The 18,649-nt window shown below is 43.0% G+C and overlaps 1 protein-coding gene across 8 annotated transcripts in view; it reads left to right on the top strand.

Annotated features, from left to right (window-relative positions):
- Positions 1 to 18,649, top strand: part of Kiaa1217 (KIAA1217 ortholog) — a 488,613-nt gene that overhangs the window by 318,640 nt on the left and 151,324 nt on the right. Inside the window, exon 1 of one of the 8 annotated variants that reach the window (XM_051205693.1) lies at positions 15,425 to 15,463. The exons of the other annotated variants lie outside the window; for them this stretch is intronic. Within the exon in view, the coding sequence (XP_051061650.1) occupies positions 15,440 to 15,463 (24 nt within the window). The 5' untranslated portion in view covers positions 15,425 to 15,439. Of the gene's footprint in view, positions 1 to 15,424; positions 15,464 to 18,649 lie in introns of those variants that run through there. 8 annotated transcript variants of the gene reach the window in all.

Below are 18,649 nucleotides of genomic sequence, written 5' to 3'. Positions count from 1 at the left end.
TAAAAATTTTTATTCTCTTTTAAAGAAAGAAAAGATAGGCCAGGTGGTGGTAGCACATGCCTTTATTAAATCCAACATGGAAGGCAGAGGCAGGCGGATCCCTGTGAGTTTAAAGCCAGCCTGATCTACAGAGCAAGTTCCAGGACAGCCAGGTCTGTTACACAATGAAACTGTCTTGAAAAAACAAACAAACAAAAAACCAAAGCAAGCAAACAAACAAATACAGGAAAAAAACATAATGCTTTTCAGATAGCTCATTACCTTTTGCCTTTAGGCCCCAGAGCCTCCAAAACTTAAAGTAATACATTTATATGATCCAGATGACCTGGCTGAGTACTGACAACTGCAGTGAAGGAAGCTCCTATCTGTGTCATATAATTCCATGAGCAGCTAGAGTGGGTGAGTGAGTGTGTGTGTGTGTGTGTGTGAGAGAGAGAGAGAGAGAGAGAAGAGAGAGAGAGAGAGAGAGGTTCACAGTGAACTAACCAAGAGGGTAGGTTGCTTAGTGTTTATTATAATTTTTAGTGTTCTCCCCACTTCAACAATATTATAAGAGTTCTATCTTTTTTCTATTTGAGTCTTTAAAAAAAAAAAACTCTTATGTTGCTATCTTTGGGGTGTGGGGAAAGGAAAATATGTCTTTATGATTTAGTTCAAAGTCCTTAAACCAAAATAAGTGTATAATGCTATTCTTTTAGAGAAGACATCTCTGGAAGGACACAATAAACTTAGTTACATGTCAGCAGTTGACTTTGAAATAGAGTGTATTTCCCCTATAGTCTGGAACCTTGGGGTTGTTCTTGCTAGCGTGAGATTGAGTGATAGAACCAAAGACATTTGCATTGAACAGACTTGCCCCAGTGACCCCCTTCCTACCTAAGAAGTGGTGGGAGTAGGGGAGAGAACGGTAACATCTTGATCATGAAGGTTATCTTCATGATTGATTATACTTAATGGGCCATTGCATCTTAACACTTAGTTTCAGGAAGAGTGACTATGTGGATCGTAAATTGACTTTTGTCATCTAACACTTGGAAAATTCCCATCAGGTTTCCTTCTTTCCCCCAAGTGTATTTTTTTCTTTGCTCTGTGCATTTGTTCATTTCCAGAGATACTGCTGGTCTTTGTGACCATGCCCTTCCCAGCCCAACTAATTTCAGAATGCAAGTATGTCTTCACTGGCTGCTCCGAAGTGTGGTATGGAGAGTGGGCATTCACTGTAGAGTGAGGAAGTTCAGAACTGGAGAGCCAGGACAGTGCAGTTAGATACAGTTGGATTTTGTCGGTTGTTTCTGTTCTAGGCTGTTCTTTGTGTTTCTTGCAAAAGATACTATCACTACACTTAGTAACAGTGGCATCTATTTATTCAGGGTGCTGTACAATAACAGTTTTGTGTGGTACTGGGGTGGTCTACCCTGGAGTCTCCAGCATCCTACTGAGCTATCCAATTCAGACGGATCTCAGGCTTTCAATTGTAGAGTCTATAGGTGTAGAGTGTAGGTTGCTGATGTATCACCCCATTCCTGAATAGCCATACTGGCCTTGATTCTTGCACCCAGCTGAGACCTGCTTCCCTGTCTGCCACTCCTGCCTGCCCTGGAGTAGGACATGAGAGGCTGCCAGTAAATTAATCCACACAGAACTGTATTGGATCACAGGTTCACCACTGGTATTTTTAGTTGACAAGGAAGGAATAAGGTTAGGTCCAAGGCTGTGACCAATGCTGTCCTTCAAACACCTACCATCTGCCTGGAATAACCATAGGTTATGTAATTCCCTTATATTTACATGAAATTAATTAATTGCATGGTATATGTTTACTTAAGATATAAACTTAAAAACATTTCCTTATCCCTTTTGTAAGTGGATGTGCTAATCTGCCTATTATAGATTGGGGTGCATAGGGGGTGCCACCATTATATTAATTTTTTTTTTCTACTAATCAAATGTTCTGTTCAAACTCTACCCACCACTCTGGATTTCAAAGCTCTTTGTCTGCATCTCAAACCCACATAGAAAAGTCTGTTGTCAGACTAGGAATGGATGGAGCCAAGGTTATTCTTACTCAACAATCTTGCCTTGAAAGAGGGAGTTACTGTTCCCAAAGACACTGGAACTGTGCTGAATTTTAAATGATCATAATCAAAGGCAATTTATTAGCTTGGGGGGGGGGTCATCATGCTACTTGGTAAATTAAGAGAGGCTAGGCACCAAAAGGAAACATACCTGTCTCAGATCCTCCTGGGATTTGTACAAAAAGATGAGGTGGGGATCTCTGTGCAGAGTGGGTTCACACCATCCAGAGGACTCATTTGGATATGACTCCCCCTTTGCTCTCTGAACTTAGGCTTCCCTCACCCTCACTGCACCCCAAAACTGTGAACCATTTTTCTTTCCCTCTTATTATACCTTCCAGAACCCTGCTTGCTTTGTTGCTCCAAACCTGGCAGATGTTCCAGAAGGACATGTCTGTAGAATAGCCATGTTCAAATATTTCCCTTCAGGTTTGCTCTGTTCTGTTTCATTGTCTGTGGTTCTGTGGGGTATTTTGGTGTTCAAGGAGTTCCATGGTAATTAGTTTTCTATTTTCTTGTTACCTCCTGCTGGAAGGATCCTGGCAATCTTCTTAAAGCTTTTCTGAATCTGTTTTTGACCTTCCCTGCACTGTGTCCTGTGCATCACTGGTGAGCTGTGGCTGCCCCCCGCCCCCATCCTCATTGATAAAATCAGCCAGAGTAACTTGGAATGCCGCTGAAGGGCTCCCTCTTCACCTTCCCCTCCCCTTCTGTCCCCTCTTCCTGTTATCTTACTCTCAGGTTTTCACAGCCAGGCCAGAGGCTGCTTGCATACTTACAAGACTATGTTTTCATCAGTCTTCTCTTGGTATTTGCAAGCAATTAGCAAAGTATGTTTAGAGTTGAATTGTTATGGAGGCGCATTCCACTGTGATTCCCTGTAATTAAAAGGGTAAGCTTTCAGCTTCTTCAAGAACTCTGAGAACCCAGTGTTCTGATTGAAAGGATTGAACCCTGTGTTGTTTTATGAATAAAGAAGCGACTGGAGTTCACTTAACAGGATACACTAATTCCACAAGGTGATCTCAGTGTCATATTTTATAGCTTTTGTCATTGTTTCTTGCTCATATTATCATCCTAAAATGTAATGTCAAAAATGATTTTGGGGTTGGGACACTAACTCAGTTGGTAAACTACTTGCCAGGAGAGTATGAGGATATGAATTCTATCCCCAGGACTCATATTTGAAAAAGCAGGGCAAGATGGTACACACTTGGAATCCCAGAACTGGGGAGATAGGATTAGACAGATCCCCAAGGCTTGATGGCTAGCCAGTCTAGCCAGATTGATGAGTTGAAGTGAAGGCCAATGAGAGATCCTGCCTCAGAGAAAAGTGTGTGGCTCCTGAGAAATGACTGGCTTCTGCTCAGCTCCCACTCCAGTACATGCAAGAACCCATATGAACACATGCACACATGAGTGCACTCACCTACCCACATATGCACACACCCAGACATCCACAAAATAACTCGTGGTCTACAGATGTAGTACCACCTGCCAACCATGTACAGAGCCCTGGCTTCCATGCAAAATAGCAATAGCAGTTAGTAACTATGGCTTCAGTTGTAAAGAGTTTATAATAGTGATGGTGCTTGGTTGTACAAGCTAGCAGTTTAATGCCAGTCTGTCTATTAATGTAAGAAACTCACTCTTTCTTGATTGCTATTAGCAGTGATATGAACTCTCCAGAGTAATAACATTTTTAGAAGAAGGCATTCTTTTCCTCCATCAAACTTAATAGATTTCACAGAACAATTTTTCTCCAAAATAATTTGGCTGAAGTTTGATAAGCCAGGAACTAGAGGGGGGAGCTGAGTCTAGTTCTCTAGGTCTCCAGGTGATGTAAGCTGGGGAATGTGAACAGGCTGGTTGAGCTGTGTTCATTCATGTGACCTGGCATCAGTGGAACAGCCTCATGGGCAGGTGGTACCAGAGCCTCAGATGCTAGTCTTGTGGCCGGTGTCTCATCTGGAGATGTGGCTACCAACATCTGACACTATGATTGTTACTAGTTTATCATCTTGCTAAAGTTGGAGTTCTGTAATAAGCAGATTATATGGCTTAAAATGATAGAAATATTTTTTTATTGTCTTGGAAAGTAAAATAAACCTAAAGCCAAGATGTCGGCATCCTATGGCTTTACAGGGGACTTTCTTCTTCCTGTGTCCATGAGCAGTAGGAGATGATTGCTCCCAGCCTCTTTATTATGGCACTAACCCCACCATATAAGCTCCATCCATATAAACTAGTCATTTTGGAAAGGCCCTGCCTCTAAATACCATCACTGTAGACCGAGGATTCAACACAGCGATTTCAGAAGGCACAAACATTTAGACTATGAGTGTTAACTCAGGGGCTGGGGCCAGGTGTATCAGTCAATAGAGTATCATCTTAGCCATTTCAGGAACTCCTTCTGTGTCTGTCTGAAGGGCCTTCTGCAGAACAGCACCCCTGTCCCACCTTAGAGCTTTACCGTAATGAGATTTCCTACAGTTGATGTTACTGGTGCCTCTTGCTGACCCTGTGAAGAAGATGCAGCGGTGTTATTTGCCATTGTACAAACTGCGCCCTGGTGCTTTAATGACTCCAGTGTAAAGTCTAATGTTGGATGAAATAACTTGTTCAATGTGAGAAGTTAATGAGTGCCAAGCCTAGGCCTTGGGCTCATGTCCTGTAATCAGACTTATCTTAGGTTATTACTGTGATAAAACACCGTGACTGAAAGCAGCATGGAAAAGGAAGGATTTATTTCTTCTTACAACTCTCAGGTCGCACTCCATCAATGGAGGTAAATCAGGGCAGGAACTGAAGGCAGTGGAAGCTGAATGAATGCTGCTTACTGATTGGCTCCTTGTGGCTTTCTCATACAACTCAGAACCTTCTGCTTGGGAATGGCATAGTCCACTATGAGCTGGGTCCTTCATCTATCATGAATCAAGATACTACCCCACAGACTTGCCTACAAGCCAATCTTCTGGAGGTATTTTCACAATTAAGATTCCCTCTTCCCACATATGTCTAGGTTTGTGTTGTGGTGACAAAGCCAAGCAGCATAAAAGTCCTGGACACAAGGACATGGAGCTTTGCCAAGAGCAGATCTAACTCCGGGCTTCTCTTCCACTTATGATGACTTAGCGATGTGAAATTCCTGGAATGCCCAGGAACTCCCATTTTGGGAGGTGATTAATAACGCAAAGCTAAAATTTGCCATAAAGATTTCATCCAGCTTTTCATTTGGATACCTAAGCAATTCTGGAACTAGAAACATGTGCCAGTCACATTATGCTCAGGTTTCTGATTCTTACCCTGGTAGACCCTTGTCTCTCAGTCCCTTCTGTGCAACTGGCAGCCAGCCATAGTGAGACTTTGCATAGCAGACCTGAGATGAAGCTCACACTTTCTGCTGGTTACCCATGTCTGAGGTCCTAACATTTCCATACAACCTGCTAAGGATCTGTGAGGCTCCAGAGTTTGAACCTGTTTTCCAAGGGAAAAAAGTAGAAGTCAGAATCCAAGTATTAGGACACCTCTTCTCCCTATTATAAGGCTACCTTAAGCAAGCTTCCCATGTGAGAGGCAGTTCCTGAAGCAAAGCCTTTTGGGACGATAGCCCCAGCTGGTATGAGTCCTTGCTATCCCTTCTGCAATGCTCACATCCTCAGAAACAGCAGCAATTGAGCCAAAGCTGGAATGTGTTCCCAAGCCTTTGAAATAATGAAATGGGTTTGGAAGCGCTTCCCACTTCTTGCCCCCTTTAGGGGTTCTGAGCTTTTTATTTAAGTCTCATGGTCTGTGGTAGGAGGTCTTGGTGAAAATTGAAAAGAAGTCTGCCGAGCAGAAATTCCATCACATGGAATTGCCCTCCTTTTGAGAAGGTACCAGAGTACCCAAGACAGTAAAAAACTGATGGGCCAGGGGTGAGGGGACAGGTACAGGGGTAGATCAGAACACCCTTGGAGTATTGATGGTGAGGTTCGTGTGGGTGTTGGGCTGGGTCCAGGTCTCAGGAGCTTGTCAGCCTGCTTGTGCTGTGGGTACTGCTGTCTGCAACACACATCTAAAGTTCTAAGACCTACTAAGTAGCTTGTTACCAAGACATAGGCCTCCAATTCAAGCAGGCCACAAGTTTTAGGTTTTATTGTTGTTTAGAGACAGCATGACCACAACTCTTATAAAGGAAAACATTTATTTGGGGCTGACTTACAGTTCAGAAGTTTAGTTCATTATCATCATGGTGGGGCTCATAGAGGCATGCAGGCACACGTGGTGCTGGAAAGGGAGCTGAGACTTCTACACCTGGATCTGCAGGCAGCCGGGGGGGGGGGGGCACTGTGAGCCACTAAGCCTGGCTTGAGCTTCTGAGACCCTAAAGCCTATTCCCTGGTGACACACTCCTCCAGCAAAGCCACAACCACTCAAACACCACACCTCCTAATAGTGCCACTCCTTATGGGCCTATGAGGGACTTCTTGTTGTTATTTGTTTTTGTTTTCTATTTTTGAGACAGGATAGCCCGGGCTGTCCTGGAAATTGCTTTGTAGACCTGGCTGGCTTCGAACTCACTGAGATCCACCTGCCTCTCCCTTCAGAGTGCTGGGATTAAAGATATATTCCACTATGACCCATTAGGGAGGGCATTTTTATTTGAACAGCCCACCACATTAAACACAAGTTCTGAGGCCTGATATCTCCTTTCAACTTTACATTCATTCATTCTGTTAGTGAGAAGGGAATATTGAAGATGCCTTTGACTTTGTGATGTTCACAGTGTAGAGAATGAGAATTTGGAGAAGGAGACAGGAAGCAAGCAAGCTTACAGATGGCATTTATTATATCACTAGTTATCTCCATGTCACTGTAATGAAATGTCCAAGACAAGCTTGTCCTGCCCAGCTGACTAATCCGGTCCATCCTTGAAAGGGGGAGTGTGTATTGAGGAAAGAAATATATTTAAGACAAGAAATAGAGTCTGGAGGGCATCCAGTGACTACTGTGATCAGCCCAAAGTTTAGTGTTCTAAGTTCTTATGTGTCCCAATCAAACGGGAGTGAGGGGGCGATGGGAGACAAAAGACTTTTCTTACCATACTATAAGGAACAAACAAATATAATTACCTCCATAATACCCAAAACACCAAACACCACACCCTAAACCAAATATCCTGTTGTTTAGGCAAAGACATCCGATTCATTAGCTACACCTTAGACCAAATATCCTGTTTTCTAGGCAAGACACACAATAGCCACACTTTAGGTCAAACATTCTGGGGCTCAACCTTGAAGGAGCAACAATAGGCCCAACTCTCTGACCATGTGTCGAAATGGGACAGAGCCACTTCTATGGGCCTCCACACAAGCTACTTTAGGAAGAAAAAAGATTGATTTAGTTTGGTTTGAAGAGTCAAGGGAATGATGCCCATATCTAAGCTGAGTGCTGGGGTAGGTCTCATAGCAGGTGGTGGGAGCCTGAGTTGACAGAGTGGTCATATCTTAAGTCTGTCCATAGAAAGACTGAAGCCAAGCACAGGCCTTCATAACAATCTCCAAGAGAGAACCACCCAGATGTTCCAAGAGAACTCCCTATTGGAAGCACCTCCCTAATGGCCCACTGATCTCCCAGGAGGTGTCACCACCTCCCATTGGTTCCATCTCCCATGGTACCACTCTAAAGACCAACTTTTCAATCACAATGGACCCTCCACTGACAGCCCTCACCCAAGCCACAGCTTATGTGAAGCAGCTAATGTTTGAGCTGGACATCCAGTGGCCATAGGCTACAACTATGTGAGGCATTTCCTTAGAGGTGGTCCTTTGCAGAAAAGACCTGAGCAGTCTTCTCCCAGACATTACATAAAATGCTGGACGGGAACATTCCCGCCCCTGCTGGCTTCTGTTCCCCTGCTGTTTAGTGGGGAATGTGGAGACTTGGGAAAGAACTCCTGTGCTAGCCAGTGCGTTGTTTTATCCTAATACTGTCTTTCCTTTGCATGAGAATCTTAGCTGTTTCAGTTCCCTCCTAAATATAGTCTGGTTCTTCTAGGTAGACTGAGAGAATAGATACTGTGAATCAAAATTGGAAGCCAGTGGAGGGTGACTATCACAACATTGAGCCCCTTCTATAGCTCTGCCTGCCCATCAGAACGATGGCTGTGTGTGTGTGTGTGTGTGTGTGTGTGTGTGTGTGTGTGTGTGTATGGGGGGCTGGGCAGCATCAAAAGTGGCTAAGCTCTAGCCTATGTTCTGTGTATTTACTTTGTGATGCAATCATTTTTTCCTACTCCCCCCTCCAAGCTATAGCAATTAATAGAAATTGTATTACCCTTCAAACCTGCTGCATTGGAAGCCAGTAAGGTATTATAAGCTAAGACATTGTTTTAGACAAACTTTTCCTAGGACAATACCATACAGACATACACATACACCTCACCCCATGAAGGAAACCCATGACAGACCAAAGTAACAGTTGTACCAAAGTCCAACTTGGTGAACCACTGAGTTTTTATTAGGGTTCCTAACAGGAGTATGTGTGAAGGGTTACTTAAAGGAGCAAGGGTGACTTAAAAGGCTACATCCCAGAAGCCCTCCCTGGCATGGATGAGGACTCAGGAAATCTGCAACTCTGGGGCTTTCTGCACAGCTTGTAGACAGCAGGTCAGGTCCAAGAGCTCTCAGAGATGCTTGATCCTATAAAGCTCAGGAGGGACCCTCCAGAATCTTCCAGGTTCCAGCTTTGCCAGAGTATGACCTTTTGTTTACCCCATGAGTCTCCTGAGCATCCTCTTTCAATTCAGAGGAAGTTGCCTTGCTGCAGGTATACATGGGAGTCATTTGTTTTGAAAACAGCCAAGCAGACTCCCTACTTGGACATCTGGTGCTGAGGTTCCCTGGCTTCTTCCTACTGCAGGTGTCATTCTTGTGTTCTTACTGAGCCTGCGTGCTGTGCTCTGGTGTTTTCATACAACAAACTCTATCGTAAATACCCACATCACTGTGTCTTCTGGTGAGGTAATTGTACTGGAAGATACCCCATGTAATGTTTATGGTACTTAAACTCAGTGCTAAAACCAAGGCCCAATCGTGCTTACTCCTGTCTCTTTCTGAAAACAGTAGTTGCAACCACCACCCCTTGTTCACTGTAGAATTACATCCACTCCTAGGATTCCTCAGGAAAGAAGGAATTCTCAGGCAACAGTTTGTAAGGACATCTGCTCTGCACCCTTCTTCATTTTGTTAGAAGCTGCCCCCACCCCCACTTAACCTTTTAGAGATAAACAATTTGACGTCATTATAAGTATTAGGCTGACTTATCGAATGGCATGGGGAAGATGATTTTCTTCCATTTTCACTGTTTTAAACATTTAAAGTAATTTTATTATAGTTGTATTCCTCCATGGAGCAATTATTTTTTTTTTTTTCTTAAATGTCAAAGAACCTGAATTGGCTTTGATGGCCTGTTACTGATGGACTCTGTGTCTCCAGGGTAGCGTGGTTTCTAAGGTGATTTTCATCGTTTGCTTGTGTTGTGCACTTTAGTTTGTGTCACAGTGACAAAACTGACTCATCAGTGGCAGTGTTGCTAAAAGGATTAGATTTGCAGTAATCCTTGCTCCATTCTGTCATTGCCGGTCATTTTACAAATGGTCAGCTGACTGTAGTGTCCTCACAGATTGGTCATATGCAGACAGCCAGAATGAGTTTGAGCAAGGGACTCTGAAACATTTTGGGAAGGACAAAGATTGACGCAGAACCACCAGTGGAGAGGGTGTCCTGTTTCCTCCAGTGTCTGGGATGGGGTGTCAGCTGCGCCCTTCCGTCATACTGAATACTATTAAATTTGCCAAGCTCAGGGCAAGCTCCTCGTGGTGCAATGACCCATATTCAATGAGAGAAACCAATAGGCAGCTTAGGTAATAAAAAAGCTGCACAGTTGGCTGTGATCTTACTGTTTTCCCCACCTTCAAAATTCCCAATCGATGAATCCTCATATTCTCTTTCGTTAAAGGAGAATATTTCTATTTTTTTTATTAATATCACATTAGATGCTAAGGATTTTTTGAGGGAGGGTTACAAACAGATCAGAAAATCAAGCACAATAATTTGATGCCAGGCCTATGGGACTTAAAATTAATGTCTTCTTTTAACAGTCCTATAACCCACAAGATATCCCTATTAGCATTTGGTGGTGTGTCCTCTGCTCTTTTTTTATGGGCATATAGATTCAAAACTGAAAGCAGTTGTCATTTTTTTTCCTGGCATGGTTTTTATCAACTTAATTATATATGCAAACTTCTTGTTTTGTTTGAAGACATAACTTTGCTGTGCAGACTAAGCTTCCTCAAACTTGTGATCCTTCTGCTTCAACCTCAGAGTGCTGAGATCATGGTTGTAATGTTGGCATGGACAGCTGTGTGTGTCTTTGCTGGCATCTGTTTTCTGTGGCCCCAGCATGAGCACACACACCCCCCACCCCATGTTCGCAGGACACTGTGCAGGCTCCCATAGATTATGATTATTTCCTTAGAGTTAATCACTATAAACAGACTTGCTGAATTTTAAGACTTTTATTATTCATAATCTGTTATTAAAGCATATGGCAACAATATAATTTGAATTACCTATTTTTCTTGTATGTGTATGGGTATTTCACCTGCATAAGTCTGTCACCACAAGAGTGCAGTGATAGATGAGGCCAGAAGATGGCGTTGGATACCCTCGAACTGGAGTTATAGACAGTTGTTAGTTGCCATGTAGGTGCTAGAAGAGCAGTCAATGAGTGCTCTTAACTGCCGAGTTGTCTCTCCAGCCCTATGCCAATATAATTTGTTTTAAAGATTTATTTTTATTTTATATTCATGCATTTGTATGTGTGAATGCCGTTCTTTTGTGAGTACCTACAGAGACGAGGGAGGGCATCAGATACTCTGGAGCTGGACTTCCAGAAGGTAGGAATTGAGCACAGAACTCTACAAGCCTCAGCTCTGTCTAATCCTTTCAATAACCAGCACTGTCTATGTTGTCCCCAGTTTACAGACGAGGAAAGTGGGAGAAAATTAAATAGCTGTTAGGTGTCTTCAAAAGCAGGGAGACAGTTTTAGGAAGTCGGTGAAAACAACATTTTCCATTCTTTGAAAGGTAAACTAAATGGAAATTAGTAGTGAAGATTTCCACTGTAAATTCAAGAAAAGGTATGTGAGCCACTAGAGAGGTGGCAAGAAAACCTGCTTCTGTGTTCTATGCACAGTAAGATAGAAGCCTCCATGAGGCTCTGGCCCTTGGGTCTTCTCTGTGAGGACAAAGGGGACAAGTCAGTGTTCATGGAGGACTCATCACAGACATGTCTTCCCTGGATCATAACAATGTTTTTATACATGCATTTTATTTAACTACAGTTCTCTAAGGGGCTCCCAGTCATCAAAAGTTGACTCCGGGTAAAGCCACATCAGAAAATCTTTAATTTGTGAAGAAAACCAAGAACGTAGCCTTTAAGTTAAGCGTTAACCTTTCGAACTCCAGCCACCCACCATTTCTCACTGCTGACCCTACACACCTGCGTGTTGCTTTTTCCACATTTATGTTGTGTATAGTGAGACTTGTCATTGAAAATGTGTCATCGAAATGGGTAGAGCTAAAAAAGAAAATTATCAGCCTTTGCTCATGCCATGAGCACCACTCTGTGTTGTTCGTTTCTGGAAAAAAGATCCCAGGAATCTGAATCCTTCAGAACAACAGGAACATCTATCGATCATTTTTGCCGTTTCATTCCAATAGCTGTTCAGTTTTTTGGTTTTTTTTTTTTTTTTGTTTGTTTGTTTTTTTTGTTTTGTTTTGTTTTTCTTGTTTTTTGTTTTTTGTTTTTGTTTTTTTGTTAATAGCATTTGAAAAAGAATTATACTCCTGATCAATTTTTATAGCATCTTTGTTTTGCCACTCCAGTTATTTCCTTAAAGTGATGAGTGACTCTTTGATAATCAAGAAGTTTAATCCAGGGGACTGAGGAGATAGCTTGGTGAAGAGCATTGGCTGCTCTTCTAGAAGACCCAGATTCAATTCTCAGCACCTACATGGAAGCTCACAACTGTTTGTTAATTCCAGTTCCAGGGGATCTGACACCCTCACACATACAAATGTGTACATAAAACCAAAAATAAATAAAAAAATATTTTAAAAAGAAGTTTAATCAAACTAGCTTCTTTTGAGGGCAACAAGATGGCTCAGTGAGTCAGTGTGCTTGCCACAGAGCCTGGTGACTTGAATTTAATCAGGAAACCATGTGGCAGAAGCAGAGGACTAACTCCTTAACTCATCCTCTGACCTCTGCTTGCAGCCATACATGTGTGTCCCTTCCCCCAGCAAATAAATAAATGATCTTTTAAAGCTAGCTTTCTTGCCATCTCTCAGTGTCTGGGAACCAATTTATTTTCTAGTTAGAGCTATACCTCAACTTCTAAGTGCTACCTGTTTGGTTTGAGTGGCACATAAGAGAGACCTGATTAAATCTCAGCTTTTTTTTCTTTGGGGGCTTAAAATTTTTCGCACTTGCTGGGCTGTGGTGGAGCTAGCCTTTAAGCCCAGCACTCAAGAGGCAAAGGCAGGCTGATCTCTGTGAGTTCAGCCTGGTCTACAAGACAAGTTACAGGACAAGTTCCAATGCCCTGTCTCGAAAAAAACAAGCAACAACAACAAAGAAACAGTTCTCTGTGAGTTTCCTTTTTAACATTGGAAAACCTTGGTAGTAGAGGCTAATGGTTGTTGGAGGTAGGGCCTTATTATGCCTTAAAAACTCGTCTCCAGCTTGAGAGTCTCCATAGTGCTAGGACTGCAAGATGCACCACTATATCCAGCTGCTGGCTCCAACTTCTTCTTCCATTGGATCCATGAATCTCCTAGAATCTCCTAGAAGGCTTCCTGCCTTCAAGCATCCCTGGGTCTTCCCCTGGTCTACTGGTGGGAAACTAATAGTTTCCGAGTTTCCTTGGCTACCCTCACTCCCCAAAGCCAAGCTAAGAATGATCCAGGAGAGTGAGATTGGCTCCAGAATGTGGAGCTACCTCACCACACACACACACACACACACACACACACACACACACACACACACACACCATCAACACCCTTTTGACTCAAGATGATACTTACCTTGACAACTGCTTTGTTGACTTCCCTTTCCCCAACTACTTCTTTCATTGTTGTAGGTCTCCCTGACACTGGGGGCTCCTTGGACCCTGGTCTCCCTTACCTGCTTCCATTCCAGGTTGACTCTGTAGGGCTGAAGTCTCCTCTCTGCCCCCAGCTATCGCTGCCTTTCACCTTGTAAGTGTGAGTTTTATGAAGCCTTTTGCCTCTGTCTAACTATAGCAGTTCTTCAAATCTGCCATCCTATTTCCATCTTACACATTTATTATTTGTGGTCTGCCTCAAGATATTTCATTCCCCGTTGATGAAGCCTGTAAACTCTGGAGAAGAAATTCAAAGGGCCCTACAGCAACCCTCTTAGTCCTGCAGAGAGTATATTCACCGGAAAAGGAGCTTTTATGAGGTCAGGCTAGCAGATAGTTTTTCAAATGGTGTCGCTATTTGTTCCTGTGAAAGCCCTAAAAAGTTCTTTTACTGATTTTAACCCCTAAGAGCATTCTGGGTAGAATATTTTAACACAGTTATTGTCAGGAGACTTGTCTTGGCTTTTAAACATAGCCTTCTGTATTCAAAGGTTCTTTTTCTTCTTATTGTCTGTAGCTGATGAGTGTGGTCCTAAATGACATGGAGTTACTCAGACATAAATGCATATGATGTATATATTGTACATATAAAGTGGTAACGAATCATATATATGTATATATAGTGTGATTTATTACAATAGTATGTGTTTACTTTTTTGTAATATATAGTCTTATTTCAATGGTATGTATTTAGTTTTGTTTGCTTTTGCTATTTGAGATAGGGCTTCTCTGTGTAGCCCTGGCTCTCCTGGAACTCACTTTGTAGACCAGGTTGGCCTCCAGAGATCTGCCTGCTTCTGTTTCCCCAGTGCTAGGATTAAAGGTATGCACCACCACCTCCTGGCTGTGTTTACTTATTACACTCAATCTTACCCAAGTGAATTTCTAAGAAGCTACTTATTTATCTAATTTTTTAGACAAGGTCTTTGAATAGCACAGCCTAGCTTTGAACTCATGATCCTCCTGTCTCAGGTTTCCAAATGTTGGTATTACAGGTGTTTATCACCACACCAGATTACAATTGATTTTAGAGACCCTATATGTTGGTAGTCTGCATGGGAATATCTGAATTAATGACCAATCCAACACACCAGGAGAATACTTCATTGACTGATGTAAGGTACAAGAAGTGATCATCCTTGTGTTAGGATTGTACACATTTCCTGTTTCAAAACACCAAGTATTTTCTACCTTAGATCATTTTTAAACATTTGTTTTTATTATTTGTGTGTGTGTACATGCGCACATCTGCACCTGTGTGCACGCATGGGTTGAGGGTATGTGCACATGTGAATGCAGGTACCCATGGAGTCCAGAAGAGGATGCTGGATCTCCTGCAGCTGGCTAGCGTCACAGGAGTCTGTGATCTATGCTGAGAATTGAACTCAGGTCCCCAAGAGCAGCACTCACTCTTCTTGCTGCTCTATCTCTCTGATCCCTCTAGTTCAGGTGTTTAGTAAATGAAGGAGTCCAAAAATAGATCAGTAACATCAAAGAAAGAAAATTAAATGGATTAAGCCTTGGCACACTAAACCCTGCACAGTGAAGGCTGCTGGAGGGCCACTGGGTTCAAGTATTAGCACTCAGGCTTTGGATTAAATACTGGTCATCTGTTCATAGTGGCTGTGGCGTCCCTGGTAGCAGGGTGCAGACAGAGGGCGCTAAACCCAGAACTATGTTAGAAAGACAACCCAGAGGCTGTGGACCCAGGGGCTAATCTTCATGGTAATTTCTGTCCTGCCCACCAGCCTGAATTCTGACTCAGAAAGTTGTTGCATTGGTTGGGCAGGCTCTGTCAGGTCCTGCATACCCTGTGACCATGGGTCAGTGTGACATGTTCTCAGGTAACACAAGGTGGAGGCAAGCACACCTGTGTGGGGATATTCGAGGAGACCTCTGGTAGTTAGGATTTGCTTTCAACATTGTTTTGACAAATAAATGGCAGGGCTTGCCACCTCCCTTCTTTCCCTGGGGAGGGATAACTTCGCTGCATGATGATGATGATGATGAAGATGAAGCTTATGAAGGACTAACTGGGCCTACCCCTTTTCTCTTCCTGTTTTCACTGTTTCTTTCTTTCTCCTGGTCATAGGCTTTGCAGTGCATGCTGATCTCTCTCCAGTCAGAACTTGACATTCAAAGGTACTTGATGAAAATCGAGTCGTCTCAGCGAGTTAGTACTCCGTTTTCCCTTTTTCTGCACTGAGCTGCACCTCATTTGTGTCTCTCCCATGCAACAGCTTGTGGTGTTCTGATCGCTGTGACCAACTAAACCAGATTGCTTGTGTGTTCCCATTTACCCCAAGCACTGATTGGAGTGCTTGCAGCTTTTGAAACCATGTGCATTGTTTGCAATGCTGAGAGTGGGTGTCATTAGGATGAGCATTAACAGCATGCTTGCTTCAAAATAATGTATTTTCGTAAGCTGGTTTATCGAATGAGTGTAATGCATAAGATTGGGGGGTCTCTGCATGGTTTTTGAAAGATGCTGTCCCGGTGAGACCTCTCATCACCAGCTGAGGAGTCCTCTTGGAAGTAAATCAGTCTTTCACTCCTCTCACAAGTCTGGGTCCACATGACTGATGTGATTCAGATCCACAATCCAGGTCACTTGACTGACCTACGTTCCATCTAGCAATGATGGAAGTGTGTGTTGTTCTAGAACTTACTGAGCCCATGTGTCATTCTAAATGCTATTCCCTGAGAGGGAAGATGTACTGGATTCCCCATTTTGCAAACGAGGAAACTGAAGCACAGAGAGATTACATAACTTGCTTGAGGCCTCGATGCTAGCTAGTGTCAAGAGCTGTCTTTTGCCTCCAGGCTGTCCTGCCCCAGCAATGAATCCTTGAATTATTATTACTCATTTGACTTTAAACTCAAGGCCCACCACTTCATACTGAGTTAGTTTAGATTGTTCAGGCTCCAAGAGATGGGAACAACCCCAGTCATTTGGCTCAGTGTTAAATAGCTGAGCCAACTAAAGCTGTGGCACACAGCCACCCACATCCTTTCAGCCCCCGAAACATGGGATTATTTATTTCCCCATTGTCTCCTGAATCTGCGCACATTGGAACCACAGCAGCGTCTAACTGTCTAGCTGTCTGCCTGTGTACAGAGGTGCCCCCCCTCCCTTTCTTGGTCAGTGCCAATGACAGCGTTGACCTCTTCACCTTCCCTTTTTAGATAATGGCTCCTTTGATCTTCTGTTTGGAACAACAAGCTTAAATTAGAAAGTTCCTGCTTCAATAGACTTAAAAATTAAATTTGGGGCCAGGCCTCATGGCACAGTCCTTTAATCCCAGAACCCCAGAGGCACAGGTAGGTGGATTTCTGTTGAGTTTGAGGCCAACCAGGTCTTAGAACTACATAGTAAGACCCTGCCCTTTAAAAAGTTAAATTTGGGCTTCCCATACCAAAAGGCACCATTGTCCTATTCCACAGCTGCCCAGTTCTGACAGGTGTTTATCCTTAACTTCTTTCCATGCGTCCTTAACTGTTCTCGTATTTCCATAGTGAATTTTGTAATTCATGCAAAAGACAATCCTCTACCACCTCCTTGCACATGTGTTGCACAGGGGGGAGGATGCTACAATGAGCTCTTCCCTGATGCTCTACACACTACCCCTAACTGGTGTGGGATCTCCCCCCCACCGCCCACCCCCGGTCACCATTTTTTTTTTTTTTTTAAGGAAAGGGTAGTGGGGATGGAAACCCAGCATCTTGCTAACTCTGTACAGGGTTCATTTTTCTTTTCTTATGTTTAAAAGAAAAATCCTCTGTCCGCCTTTTCTTTTCCTCCTTCTTTCTTTTGTTATTATTATTTTTTTGTTGTTTGTTTCTTATTTGAGAGAGTGTCTCTTTCGGTAGTCTTGGCTGAACTGGAACTTACTATGTAGACCAGGCGGGCCTCAGATTTAAGGAGATCCATCCACTTGCCTCTGCCTCCTGAGGGCTAGGATTAAAGATGTCTGCTACCACACCTTACTCTTTTCTTTCTTTTTAGCTTATCCACAAATCCTTGGGTATCTGAGGCCTCTTTCAAACTTTCTTTTGCATTATAGATAAGGTACAACTACTTTAGAGGTTTTTGGAAACTCTGCTAGAATGGCAGGAGAATTAAGTTTCAAAATTGAAGACATTTGTTCTCCCCTTCTGTGTATAACTCAGGCCCTCTGTGACATGAAGTTCTCAAGCTTGAAATTGGAAGTAGCCATTCTCCAGTCTTAGTAGCACGGGCACAGTAAGCTGTTAGTGTGTCTTTCTATTCACCGTGGGATCCCATGAGTTGTGGGCTTCCCCTTATGGTAAAAATCTGAGTTGAGCTGCCCAGAAACTCTGAGAGCCCAGTATATAGAAAGGGTGGCCCAATGGAGTTCAGAGTTCACACATGCTGTCTCGAGAGTCCTAAAACACTCTCCTTACCCTAACAATAGCAAGTCAATATTCTGATTATCTTAATTGTTTATTTTTTGTGGTCTGGGGAATGGAACCCAAGGCCATATCCATGCTGTGCAAATAAACACTCCACCACTGAAATCCACCCCCTAACCCTACCCCAGCTCCTCTGATTATGTGGTTTAACTGAGAATTGATGTTCAGAAAGGTTTCAAGTATTTTACTAGTATGTAACATTGTTGGCATTGGTTTGTGTTCCACAAAACAGTAACCTAACTGCGAAACTCATATTCTTAATCTTGTCTTTGGTCCGGTTTTCCCGATCCTGTCTTTTAAGGAGTCAGGGACAAACAAACAAACCAGAAAGGTAGTTGAAACTCCCAGAAAGTGATTTTAGTGGTTGTTTTTGCTTTTTGTTGTTTATTTTAGATGCTTTTTGTTTGGGGCAGTTTTGTTTTGTTTTTTAAATTGAAAACTCACTGCAGTGAAATTGAGCATGTGGTGGTCATGGTGGTGGCTGTAGGGGAGGGTGAGTATGAGGGTGGGCTTGGGTATGAGTGACTGTGCAATGTAAGTTTGTAAGTAACAGCAAAAACTCTTCCTGGGATATTTCGAGAGGGTCTAGTCACAAGTGATAATGGCTTGGTGGCCTTCCAAAACTCCCTGAGGCCACCTCTACTGCAGAGATGTTAGGACAAGTGACACTGCTATCACTGTGCCTGCACTGCAATTGGACCATTGCTACTAGGGGAAAAAAGCCTGGTTGGTTCCACAATAATACAAGTCATCATTAGGGCCTCCACTTGGGCCTGTAGCCTCACATCCTCCCCAAAGGCATTAAAACCTAGGGGTTGGAGGTGTCTAAAACTGGGCTTTGCTAGGAGGCTTCTAAGGTGAGTCTTTTGTACAGATTTTATTCTATTTAGAATTTCAATGCCTACAAGCAGATCCCTCTCCTTTC

The sequence above is a fragment of the Phodopus roborovskii genome, unplaced genomic scaffold (assembly GCF_943737965.1).
Source record: "Phodopus roborovskii unplaced genomic scaffold, PHOROB, whole genome shotgun sequence".
In the NCBI taxonomy this organism is placed as follows: Eukaryota; Metazoa; Chordata; class Mammalia; order Rodentia; family Cricetidae; genus Phodopus; species Phodopus roborovskii.
The sequence above is the reverse complement of the archived record's forward strand: the minus strand, read 5'-3'. Positions and strand labels throughout refer to the sequence as shown.